The 13,077-nt window shown below is 31.1% G+C and overlaps 1 protein-coding gene across 4 annotated transcripts in view; it reads right to left on the bottom strand.

Moving 5' to 3' along the window:
• Positions 1 to 13,077, bottom strand: part of KIFAP3 (kinesin associated protein 3) — a 136,764-nt gene that overhangs the window by 85,965 nt on the left and 37,722 nt on the right. For all 4 annotated transcript variants that reach the window (XR_012062720.1, XM_072946142.1, XM_072946141.1 and 1 more), the window contains 2 exons: positions 12,365 to 12,463; positions 5,818 to 5,996 (listed from right to left, as the gene is read on the bottom strand). Coding sequence is in view for 3 of the 4 variants with exons in the window: in XM_072946142.1 (XP_072802243.1) it covers positions 5,818 to 5,996; positions 12,365 to 12,463 (278 nt within the window). In the remaining variant the exon portion in view is untranslated. The remainder of the gene's footprint in view (positions 1 to 5,817; positions 5,997 to 12,364; positions 12,464 to 13,077) is intronic.

Below are 13,077 nucleotides of genomic sequence, written 5' to 3'. Positions count from 1 at the left end.
ATCCTCTTTGGGGCACAGGCACACTTGGAAAGCCTGAAGTAGAAAGTGGCACATTTGAAAGTTGAAAAAAACCCTCTGACAATCAATACTCCACGAAACACAAAGCAATGCTAGACAAATTTGAAGCTAATGGTGCCTGGTTGGTAACTAAATACAGCTAAACTCCTGACAAAAATGACAATCTCCCACATCCACATTAAAGGCCTAGGAAAAAAATGTCTATCTATTTCCAGATATAAATTGTACCTATTTAACTCTCTCCTAATTTACACATAGTATCTAGCTTTCAATAAAAAATTAAGACACATGAAAGAGCAAGAAAATAACCCAATGATACGAGATAAGGCAATCAACAGAACTAGACTCAGATATGACTTGTAAAATTATCAGACAGAGAATTTAAAATAACTATGATTAATATGTTAAAGGTTCTACTGGAAAAGATGACAAACATGAATGAACAGAGAATCTCACAGTGAAAAATGATATCAAAAGAATTAAATGGAAATATTAAAACATATACACAATCAACACACATAATACAGAGATAACAGAAACCTTCAATGAGCTCATGAGTAGACTTGATATAGCCAATAACAAAATAAGTAAACCCAGTGGTAGGTCAACAGAAATTTTCCAAACTGTCCCACACCACTATCCCACCCCCCCAAAAAAAAAGAAAAATGAAAAGAACAAAACACAGCAATATAGCTTCTAAGAGCCATGAGCCAGTATCAAATGAACTAACATGTGTAAATGGAGTCCAGCAGAAGAGAGGCAGAAAGAGACAGAAACAACACTTGAAGAGATAATGGCTAAGGATTTCCCAAGAACAATGAAGGACATCAAACCCCAGATATAAGCTCAGAGAACCCCAAGTGGAATACAACACACATGCTCCAACATAGTCAAACTGCTGAAAAGCAAAGATAAAATCTTGGAGGCAAGCAGAAAATAGAAGAGTCATTACAAATAGAGGACAAAAGAATGGCATCACACTACTTATCAAAACCTATGCAAGCCAGAAAACAATGCAGTGATATTTGTAAAGCATGTCAACCTAGAATTCTATAGTCAGTGAAAATATCTTCCAATAATCAAACATGAAACCAAAAGCTGGTTCTCTGAAAATATCAGTAATACTGATAAACCACTATCCTACTTAGAAAAGAGTGAGAAAAAACAAATTACCAATATCAATAATGAAACAGGAAAAATCACTTCAGACCTTCAGACTTTGAAGATATAAGAAGGAAAAAATAAAAAAAAATTTATGCCTATACCTTTGACAACACTGATGAAACAGAAAAATCCCTTGAAAGACACAAACTACAAGGCTACCACTCAAACAGAAACAGATAACCTGAATAATCTTATATGTGTTAAAGAAATTCAAAGAAAGAAACCTTCATGCCCAGATGACTTCACTGGTAAATGCTATTAAATATTTAAGTACAAATAATACCAATTTTCACAAACCCTTGCAAAAACAAACAAACAAAATGAAAAGGGAATGAAGGGGACTCATTCTATGAGGTCAGAGTTACCCTAATAGCAAAACCAGACCAAGACGTTATAAGAAAACTATAAACTAGTAGTCTCTCATAAAAATAAACACAAAATCTTCAATGATATATTAGCTAATCTGGCTAATATATAATCAAATCTGGCAATATATAAAAAGGCAACATATCCTGGCTAAGTGGTGTTTATCCACTGAATGCAAAAATGGCTCAACATTTGAAAGTCAATCAATACAATTTACTATAGCAACAGTCTAACAAGAAACACCATATGATTATCTCGATGCAGAAAAGGCATCTGACAAAATCCAACATCCATTCATGATAAAAAGTCTCAGCAAACTAGAACAAGAACAGAACTTACTAAAACTGATAAAGTATCTACAAAAAACCTAGATAACGTTATATCAACAGTAAGACATTGTTTTCCTCCTAAAACCAGTAATAAGGCAGGGATGTCAAGTCAAGTATTCCTTTTTTAATATCATACTAGAGGACTTAACCAGTACAATGAGACAAAAAGAAAAATCAAAAGAAAAGAAATTAAAAAAATACAGATAAGAATGGAGAAATAAAATTTTCTATTTTAATGATGATATAATTGTTTACTTAGAAATTCCCAAGAATCTACAAAAAGCCACAAGTAAACAAATGAATTTAGCAAGGTCACAGGACACTAGGTCAATATACAAATTCAACTGTTTATCTATACACTATCAATCAACAACAGGAAACATACTTTCTTTTTTAAAAACTATCATTATAATGGTAAAACACTTAGGCATAAAAAGTACAAAATGATGAAAGAAATCAAGAAAGATCTAAAGAAAAAAAAAGAAAGCTCTAAAGAAATGGAGTTATACCATGGTGATGGACTGGAGACTCCAATATGACTAATGTATTGAATCTTGCCAATAGAGTCAATGCAATTCCAATCAAGATTCCAGAATTTTTTAAAAAATAAATAGACTAGTTGATTTTAAACATATACGAAAAGATAAAGAATTTGAAATAGCTAGAACAATATCGAAAAATAACAACATTTGAGGCCATAGACTACCTGATTTCAAGACTTATTATGAAGTTACAGTAATCAAGACAAAGATATATCAGCCAAAGGACAGGAACATAGATCAACGAAATAGAAGAGAGTTCAAAAATAAAATCGCACATATATAGGCAGATGATTTTCAACAATGGTACAAAAGCAATTTCAATATGGTGCAAAACCAATTCAATGGAGAAGGGACAGTATTTCAACAAATGGTGCTGGAACAATTGGACATCCATATTCAAAACATGAATGTTGACCCATACCTTGTACCATATGCAAAATTAACTGAAAATAGATGGATCCCAGACTAAAACAAAAACACAACACAAACCCTATAAAACTTCTCAAAGAAAACAGGGAGAGATCTTTGTGATCTTGAGTTAAGCACAGATTTCTTACATACATCACCAAAATACAACCCATCAAAGAGGTTTTTTTTTTTTTATATACTGGAATTTGTAACAATTAAAACCTCTGCTCTTCATAGGAAAATGAAAACACAAGCCACAGAAAAGGAGTAAATATTTACAAAACATGTAACTGATAATAGATAATATTCAAAATATAAAAACAACTTTTAAAACTCAATAAGAAAATAAGCTACTTAAGGAATATATATCTTCTCTGTTGTTCTTAAATTCATATTCTAACATGACTTTTTATATTTTAATTACATTGTATTTATACAGTTTGAAAACTCAATTTAAATCATTAATTAAAAAAAATTTTTAAAGCAACCTAAATTTCCTTTAAAATATATAACTCTAAAAAGCAAGGTCAGTATTAGTTCATATCAACAGTAAAATGAACACTTTATTTAAATAAATAATACAACCTCACAAATAGATCAGTCATCCCTCTCCTCCATCCCTTTTAAATAAAATTGCCACAGGCTTCATCTGTTACTAATTATATTAAGTAATATTTTTCTTTCAAAAAAGCCATAGTATACACTGGTTGTTATAACAACCTTAATAAAGCAACTTGGAGAGGGCTTTTAAAAAATTACTTTGTATTTCCATTGTAGTGCATGGAATGTAAAATATGTGCCATGTAGTCCAATAAGATGGTTAAACACTAGACACAGTCTTCTAATCATGTTCCTTTCTAGTTGATAAAAGCCCAATCTCAAAAGTTAAATTTAGTAATTGTCTCAACATGTAATACTCTCTCAATTTTATGTCTATAAAATGGAATGTATAGTTAATTAGCACTTTTATTTAAAGTTCTATGTAAAGTGACAGTTTATCAAACAACCTGTCAGTAAATTTATTTCAGCCTTTAAGCAATTCTTTTTCAGTGTTTCTGAAAGCCAACATTTAATAATTGCTTATACTTAATCTTGCTAAAAATGTTTTTCTAAAAAACATAAAATAAAAATTTAAAAAAACTTCCTTGGAGGCAGAAAGAGGAAGAAGACAAATACCTGGAGATGTTTCCTTGAGCAAATTATTTAACCTCTCTAATCCTCTGCTACTTCATCTGCAAAATTAGGACTTAATTTACAAAATGTGGACATAGATATAAGGTCTAGTCAAGCTCTAATAATCCTGATTCTATATAATGCCCTTAAATGAATTTTCTTCACAATGAAAGTTGAAAGGCATGCCATCTACACTAAAAATTTGGCCAATCAAATCATTCTTATGATCCTGGATGAATTACCTTTTCTGAACCTGGTTTTCCTCCTCAACAAAAAATGAGGTTTGATGAGATAATTTATATTGTATCTTCCAAATCTAAGATTTTATCAGAAAATTATTAATTATATTCTTGAGATCATTTTTGACAGAGACACATAAGATTGCTATCTAATATGAATCTAATCAATGCGGAGTAGACACATGCTGATGGCAAATCAATTTGAATTTTGCAAACCTATTAAAGGTGAACTTATTTTAAACATATAAATGGAAGAATATATTTCAATTTACAGCAAGGGGAAGCAACTACTTAGCCACACTGTAACTATACTCAGAAGAATATATGTCACCACATCACATTCTTCTTGAATACAAGATCAATGAAAACAAAAAAACATGTTTTTGATTAATCTCTCTAAATAAATTCAATTTTAAAACAGTATCAGACATACAGTGATCACTAATTATATAGTAATGATGAAAATGACAGATACTATGTGTGTAAAATAAAATTTCATATATTTCAAGTACCAGAATTCAAGGCACTTATCAAATATGATTAATCAGTCTCAGGTTTTCAAAGAGCATGTCATGTCATTCAATAAGCATAAGCTATTTCCCAGCTCATTAGATTTAAAAAAATAAAAACAGATAGAAATACTATATAGTTAGACTATCTGAAGAATCCACCTATATCAATAATATAGTCACATAATGACTTGTATTAGCATATAGTTTTAAAACAACTTTCAACAGAGTTAAGGCCAATGATCTAATAACTCCATTTCTAGAAACTTATCCTAAGAAAATAAACAGAAATATAGACAAAGATGCATATAGAAATGTGTCCACTGAAGTCTTATTTATAATAGCTAAAACTATAAACAACTTACGTATTTGAAAATAAGGTATAGTTAATGTATAACCTATTTAATATAATATTGTGCTTATGAATACTTTTTAATGACATGGAACAAAGCAGATAACTTTTATTCCACCTTCACATATTTCTATGTCATTTTTTCAGATGGAGAAAAAATACATGATCAACTTGTACTATTTCTCAAAGATAACTGCATCAACACAATATAAGACGGCAAATAGGAACCTACTGTAATACTTCAAACAAGAAATGACATGAGTATAACTAAAGAGAGCATGAATAATAAATTGGCACTGGGAACAGAAAGAAGGGAGAGCTTCAAGAGATACTTAAGCAAGTTGCAGCTACCAACTGGAATGGCAGGTGAGAAAGAGATTGCGCTAAACTGTAATTTGTCACACTAATATCATAAATGCAGAAGAAAAATAGCTCAGGGGAAAAATAATAAGGCCAGATGACTTGGAAGCACAATCTTAAGTTTAAATTACCTTCTATTTATGATGTGTAATATGGAAAGATTCATTTTATACATTAGGAAAATACTATTAGTTAATATGAAATATATTTCTTAATAAAGCCATTCAAGCTGAGTTACTTCTATTGTAAAATTTTCATTCAGAATTGTTTCAGTAGGGTTTACTTTTTTCCCCCCACTTTTTATCAAAATATTCTAACTTGAAAATGTTGAACATGGGCTGTTTCAATAATAGTTACCATGTCATTTTTATTCTCCATAAAAATGCTGAGTTTCTTCAAGAATGATACAACTAGAATAAGCAGCTCAAAATTGTCCCGATCAAGAGCCTTCACCAGCATGTGAACTATGTTCTTGTTCCTCATCTTCAGTTCTGTACGTGTATCCTCAGCAAGATTCAGAAGCAAATAAAGAGCAACTAGAAAAGTAAAATAGATGAGAGTTAAATAATTGGCATATTGAATCAACAAATTAGTAAATCACATTTACTCACTAAAGTAAGATGCAGTTCTAAGAAGATAGCATATTATCTTGAAAATTTTAGCTAGTTAATTTATTCATTAGAAAACATTATTATTGAGTGATGTGTACATTTTATGAATTAAAACACATAATAAAATAATATTCTTATGATGCTGAGAAAAACACAGTAACCAAAATCAGATAATGATTCCTACCTTCTTGGAGCTTAGAGCTTAACAGTAATCAAATGGCAATTAAAGGTATATGTTAGCAAGTAATAAAACAAACAGGGAGAAGTGATTTTATACATATAGAAAATAAAATAAAATTTCAACAATTAGGGGTTGCTGTGTTAAAAAGAGCTATCATCCAAAATGTTCAGTATAGCTAGAGTTGAGTTTAAAGATACTAAAACCAATTTTTCATAGTCAAACTAATTTTCTGATAGTCACTATAGAAAATGGCCATATGAAATTCAATAATATTATTGTTACACTAGCCAAAATTAAGGTGACTATCCACTAATTCTAAATAAAATTTCTCTTAGATTTCTGTAATAAAAATGCTTAAGTTCTCATAGGCAATTCACTTAATTGTTCCCTTTTCACAGAATTTTGTCACAGATAATGTTTTCCATTTTGCCTTGACTGATAGGAAGTTTCAGAGTTAGACCTGAAAGGTTTCTGTCAGAATTACATAGGCTATTATGGCCAAAATAGTCTTTTTGCTCTCCTATGGCCTTGATTTTACTAATTATTTTAGTATTTCATTTCATGTATTCTTATAAAACACCTCTAAACCTTTTTGAAAATAAATATATTTATATATGTATATATATAAACTTTTACTTAATAAATATTTGAAATGAAAAGGCAATTCACACTAATTAAGTACCTACTATATGCCAGGCACTATACTAGTTGATACATAAGCAGTAACCCATTTTAATTTTAAGACAATTTTATGAGGAAAGAAACAGTATAAAAATTTTATAGATGGGGAACTCCAGATTCAGGGAAGTTAAATAACATGATCTAGCCACACAGCAGGAAAGCCCACCAGAATCCACAGCTTGCATATTTACGCTACTGCATCATGCTGACATTACATGCAAGGCACTAATAAAAAGTTTTAAAGTTGTGCTGAAAAACATATAGTAGACTTCTTCTTGCAACTAAGATAGATGTAGTGGGTTGAATAATGTTCCCCCAAAATTTCTGTCCGCTGAAAACCTCAGAATTTGACCTAATTTCCACAATAACTAATTAAAGGATATGCAAACAAAAAGATGTAAACTATGTCAAAAACATCAAATGACACACACACACACACAGGAGAAAACATATATATGTTATATATGAACCAATCAAAAATCTGTGATACACACACACACACACGGAATCCAAACATAACATTAAAGATAGTCATCAAATCACAAGGGAAGAGAGCAAAAGAAAAAGAAAGGAACATAAAAGGATTACAAAAACAACCCCAAAACAATTAACAAAGCGACAAAAAGTATTCACTTACCAATAATTACTTTAAGTATAAAAGGACTAAAAGCTCCAAACAAAAGACAGAGACTGATGGAATGGTTACAAAAACAAGATCTTTATATACCCTATCTACAAGAGAATCACTTCATATCTAAACACACAAACTGACTGAAAATGAGAGGATGGAAAAAGGTATTGCAGGCAAATGGAAGTAAAAAGAAAAATGAAATAATAATACTTATATCAGACAAACAGACTTTAAACCAAAGACTATAAGTAGAGACAAAAAATGATATTACATAATGGTAAAGGGATCACTCCAACAAGAAAATATAACTTTAAATGTATATGCACATGGAAACACAAAAGATCTTGAATATCCAAAACAATCTTGACAAAGAACAAAGCTGGAAGTATCACACTTTCTGGTATCATACTACAAAGCTACAGTGATCAAAACAGTGTGGCATGACACAAAAACAGACACATGGATCAACTGAACAGAACAGAGAGCCTAAGAATAAACCTACATTTGTATGGTCAATTAATCTTGGACAGTGGAGGCAAGAATATAAAATGGCTAAAAGGCAGCCTCTTCAGTAAATGATGCTGAGAAAAGCAGACAGCTACACGCAAAAGAACCAAACTGGACTATTTTTTTGCACCTTATACAAAAACAGACTCATAATCAATCAAAGACTTAAGTATAAGACCTAAAACCATAAAACTCCTGAAGAAAACATAGGCAGTGTGTTCTTTTGACATCAGCCTTAAAAATAATTTTCTGAATATGTCTCCTCAGGCAAGGGAAACAAAAGCAAAAATAAACAAGTGGGGGTACATCAAATTAAAAAGCTTTTGTATAGCAAAGAAAATGATCAGCAAAATGAAAAGACAGCTTACCAAAGAGAAAAAGATATTTGCAAATGATATATCTGATAAAGGGTTAATATACAAAATACAAAAAGAACTCACACAACTCAACATCATAAACTTAAAGAACTTAATTTTAAAATAGGCAGAGAATCTGACTAGAAATTTTACAAAGAAGATGTACAGATGGTCAAAAGACACATGAAAAATGCTCAACATAATTATGAGGCAAATGCAAATCAAAACCACAAAGATAGATCACCTCACACCTGTCTGGATGACTATTATCGAAAAGACAACAAACAAGTGTTGGCAAAGATGAGGGAAAAAAGGAACCCTCATGCTCTGTTGGTGAGAATGTAAACTGGTGCAGCCACTATGGAAAATAGTATTTAGTTTCCTCAAAAACTAAAAATAGAACTATCATACCATTCAGTAATTCCACTTTGGGGTATTTTTCCAAAGAAAAGAAAAACACTAATTTGAAAAGACAGATGCATCACTATGTCCACTGCAGCATTATTTACAACAGCCAAGTTATGGAAACAACTTGAGTGTCCATTGATGGATGAATGAATAAAGAAATGTGGTGTGTGTGTGTGTGTATGTGTGTGTGTGTGTGTGTATACATGCATACACACACACATAGTATAGGTGTATATATACAAATATACCTACATACAATAGAATATTACTCAGCCATAAAAAATGAAACTTTAACATCGCAATAACATGGATGGACCTAGAGGGTATTTAAGAGAAATAAGTAAGAGAAAGACAAATACTATATAATTTCACTTATAAGTTGAACATAAAAAACAAAACAAACAAACAACCCTAACAAAATAGACACACACTCATAAATACAGAGGACAAAGTGGTGCCTGTCAGAGGGAAGGGAGGTGGGTGGCTGAGTAAAATAGATGAGGGAGATTAAGAGTTATAATCTTCCAATTATAAAATAAATAATTTGGGAGGATATAATATACAGCATAAGGAATACAGTCATAATATTATAGTAACTTTGTGTGGTAATAGACGTTAACTAGACTTATCATGGTGATCATTTTGTAATGGATAAAAACACTGAATAATTATCTTATATACCTGAATCTGATATAATATTGCAAGTCAATTATACCTGAATTAAAAAAAAAGATCTCAAATAAACAACCTAAGTTAACATCTCAAGGAACCAGAAAAGAATAAATGAAGCCCAAAATAGTAGAAGGAAGGAAACAAAGATCAGAGCAGAAATAAATGAAACTGAGAACAGAAAAAGAGAAAAGCTCAATGAAACTGAGTTGGTTTTTTTTTCAAACTGTTTTTTAGCTAAACTTACCAAGAAAAAAAAAAGAGGACTGAAACAAATAAAATTAAGATGAAAGTGGAAACATTATACCTAATATGACAGAAAACAAAGGTTCTTAGGAGACTAACATGAACAATTATTTGCCAACCAAACGGGATAACCTAGAAAAAGTGGATATATTTCTAGAAACATACAACCTAGCAGGACTGAATCATGAAAGAACAGAAAATCTGAACAGACCAATGAGTAAGAAGATTGAATCAGTAATCAAAACTTCTCAACAAAGAAAAGCCCAGGACCAGATGGCATCTTGGGGTAATCCTACCAAACATTTAAAGAAGAATTACCACCAACCCTCCTCAACCTCTTCCAAAAAACTGAAGAGGAAGGGACACTTTCAAACTCATTTTACAAGGCCATCATTACTCTGAAACAAAGCCAGATAAGGTCATTACAAGAAAGGACAACTACAGACCAATATCCCTGATGAACACAAATGCAAATATTCTCAACAAAATACTAGTAAACTGAATGCACCACTACATTAAAAGGATCACACACCATGATCAAGTGGTATTTATCCCTAGGATGCAAGGATGGTTCAACATAAACAAATCAATAAGTATGATACATCACATTAACAAAATGAAAGGTAAAAACATGATCATCTCAATAGATACAGAAAAGGCATTTGAGAAAATTCCACATGATAAAACTCTCAACAAACTAGGAATAGAAGGTAATTATCCTAACATAATAAAAAGCCACATGACAAGCCCACTGTCAACATCATACTTCACAGTGAAAAACAGAAAGCTTTTACTCTAAGATCAGCAACGAGGCAAGGATGCCTACCCTTGTCATTTTATTCAATGTAATACTGGAAAAACTAGTCAGAGCATTTAGGGAAGAAAAATAAATAAAAGGTATACTAATTGGAAAGGAGGATGTAAAACTGTTTGCTGAAGATCTGATCTTGTATATAGAACTTCTTAAGACTCCACCTAAAAATTGTTAAAATAAATAAATTCACTAAAATCTCAAGATAAAAAATGAATTAACAAAAGCCTGTTGCACTTCTATAAACTAACAGCTAACTATCTGAAAAGAAATAAAGAAAACAATGTCATTTACAATAACATCAAAAGCAGTAAGATACTTAGGAATTAAATTTAACTACGGAAAAGAAAGATGTATACACTGAAAATTATGAGGTTGATAAAACAAATTGAAGAGGACACAAAAAATGGAAAGATATGCTGTGTTCATGGATCACAAGAGTTAACTGTTTACATGTCCATATTATCTGAATATATCTATAGATTCAATGCATCCTCTATAAAAACTGCAATGGTACTTTTCACAGAAAGAGAAAAAAAATCTTAAAATTTGTATGGAACTACAAAAAACCACAAATAGCCAAAGCAATCTTGAAAAAGCTGAAGGGATCATATTTCCTGGTTTTAAATTATATCACAAAGCTGTAAGTAATCAAAACAGTATGATACTGGCATAAAAATAGACATATAGACCAATGGAGCAGAACTGAGAGCTCAAAATAAACATATATATAGATAAAATAGAGTACTATTTGTTCATAAAAATAGATGGCTATTCTGTCATTTGTGACAACACAGATGGATCTTGCAGGGATTACGTGAAGTGAAATAAGTAAGACAAAGAAAGACTAATGCTATATATTATTACTTATATGTAGAATCTAAAAACATTGAACTCACAGAAACAAGGAGTAGATTAATGGTTACTGAAAGCTGGGTTGTGGGGGAAATGGGGAGACTGTAGTCAAAGAGTACAAACTTTCAATTGTAAGATGAATAAGTTCTGGGGATCTAATGTACAGCATGATGACTACAGTTAAAAATACTGTCTTGTATACCTGAATGGTGCTATGACACATCTTAAATGTTCTCACCAAAACAAAAAAATGTAATTAAGTGAGCGGGAGGATGTGTTAACTAATCTTATTGAGGCAAACATTTTGCAATATATACTTGTATCAAACCATCACACTGTATACTTTAAACCTGTACAATGTTATATGTCAATTATATCTCAGTAAAGCTAGGGAAAAATCAATAGTCAATTATAAATTGAGAATTGAGTGCACACTTAAAGTCCTCATATTATTCTTACTAATAACATGAGACTATGCATCTTATCAGTGACTGAGAAACCATACTATTGAACTGTTAAATCTCTCAACAAACCTCAGAAAGAAGAGATTATTTTTTATTGAAGAGAAATATTTTGAAAATTTTACATCAATTTCCTAGGAAAGCAAACAAAATTGTCACTCTATAAGATAAATATAGTAAAGTTTGAGAGACAAGATTCTTATTATTGAAAAGGTCACACATTGGATTAAAAAATCCTGTCTGAGTAAAAAAATGTCCAGAATGTAATTTATACAATCAAGAGCAGAATGGGGCCTTTCGGTGGAAAAATAGTGAAGCAAAATTTAAAACACTACCAATGGTAAAGACAGAAGATTTTGTAGCACAGTAAAATTCATAGAACTTTCAATTATTCTGGTATTAGCTTTATTCATCTGACAAAAATATAGAACAAAATAAATGTAGAGTAACCACTTTGTTGCTTTTCTCATTGTTTAGGAATTCATACCTCGTAAGAGCTGTTCCTGTTTTACCACAAGTCCCTGGTATTTTTTAAAGGTTTTTTCATAATCTTTTCTCAAAGTTTGGTTTTCAGGGTCTTCATCAAGTAAACAAGTTAAGGATGATCCATAGTCATTGAATAAAAGAAAACCTAAGGAAATATACTATCAAGAACAGTACTATTAAATTTTATGTGCAATGTTCCCCAGTTATTTTCTCTTACCAGTAGTTTAACATATTCTTCTCTGTATAATAATCATGTTATAACAAGACTTCTTAACCAAGGGTTGGATGACGTGCTTGAGACCTTGGATAAACACCTTGGACGGTCTTCATCCAATACTTGAATTCTCAGAAAATATATGTAAAATATTTTATGTATGTGTGCAAGTCTCTAACTTTCACCAGATTATTAAATGGGTTCATAAACCAAGAGGTTACTGCCTCAGAGAGTGATTTCCTTAATAAGAATACTGAATTCCACTTCAGACATGTGTCCAGAACATTCAAAGGACATGGATTAGATCTAAAGCTTTTTAGCATCATCTTTAGACTACATACAGAAAGAAAAATATCCCAAAGTTAGAGGTAAACAAAGTTGAAAAATTGTATCTTATGGCCCCAAATAGCCCCCTGGACACCAGCAGAAATAAACAATTACTTCAGTATGACTTTAGGATCCCAAAGCATTTAAGAATATTCTCCTTGTTGAATGCTACT

This window comes from Vicugna pacos, chromosome 21, assembly GCF_048564905.1.
Source record: "Vicugna pacos chromosome 21, VicPac4, whole genome shotgun sequence".
Lineage (NCBI taxonomy): Eukaryota > Metazoa > Chordata > Mammalia > Artiodactyla > Camelidae > Vicugna > Vicugna pacos.
Note: the sequence above shows the minus strand (reverse complement) of the source record. Positions and strands in the feature narration are given on the sequence as shown.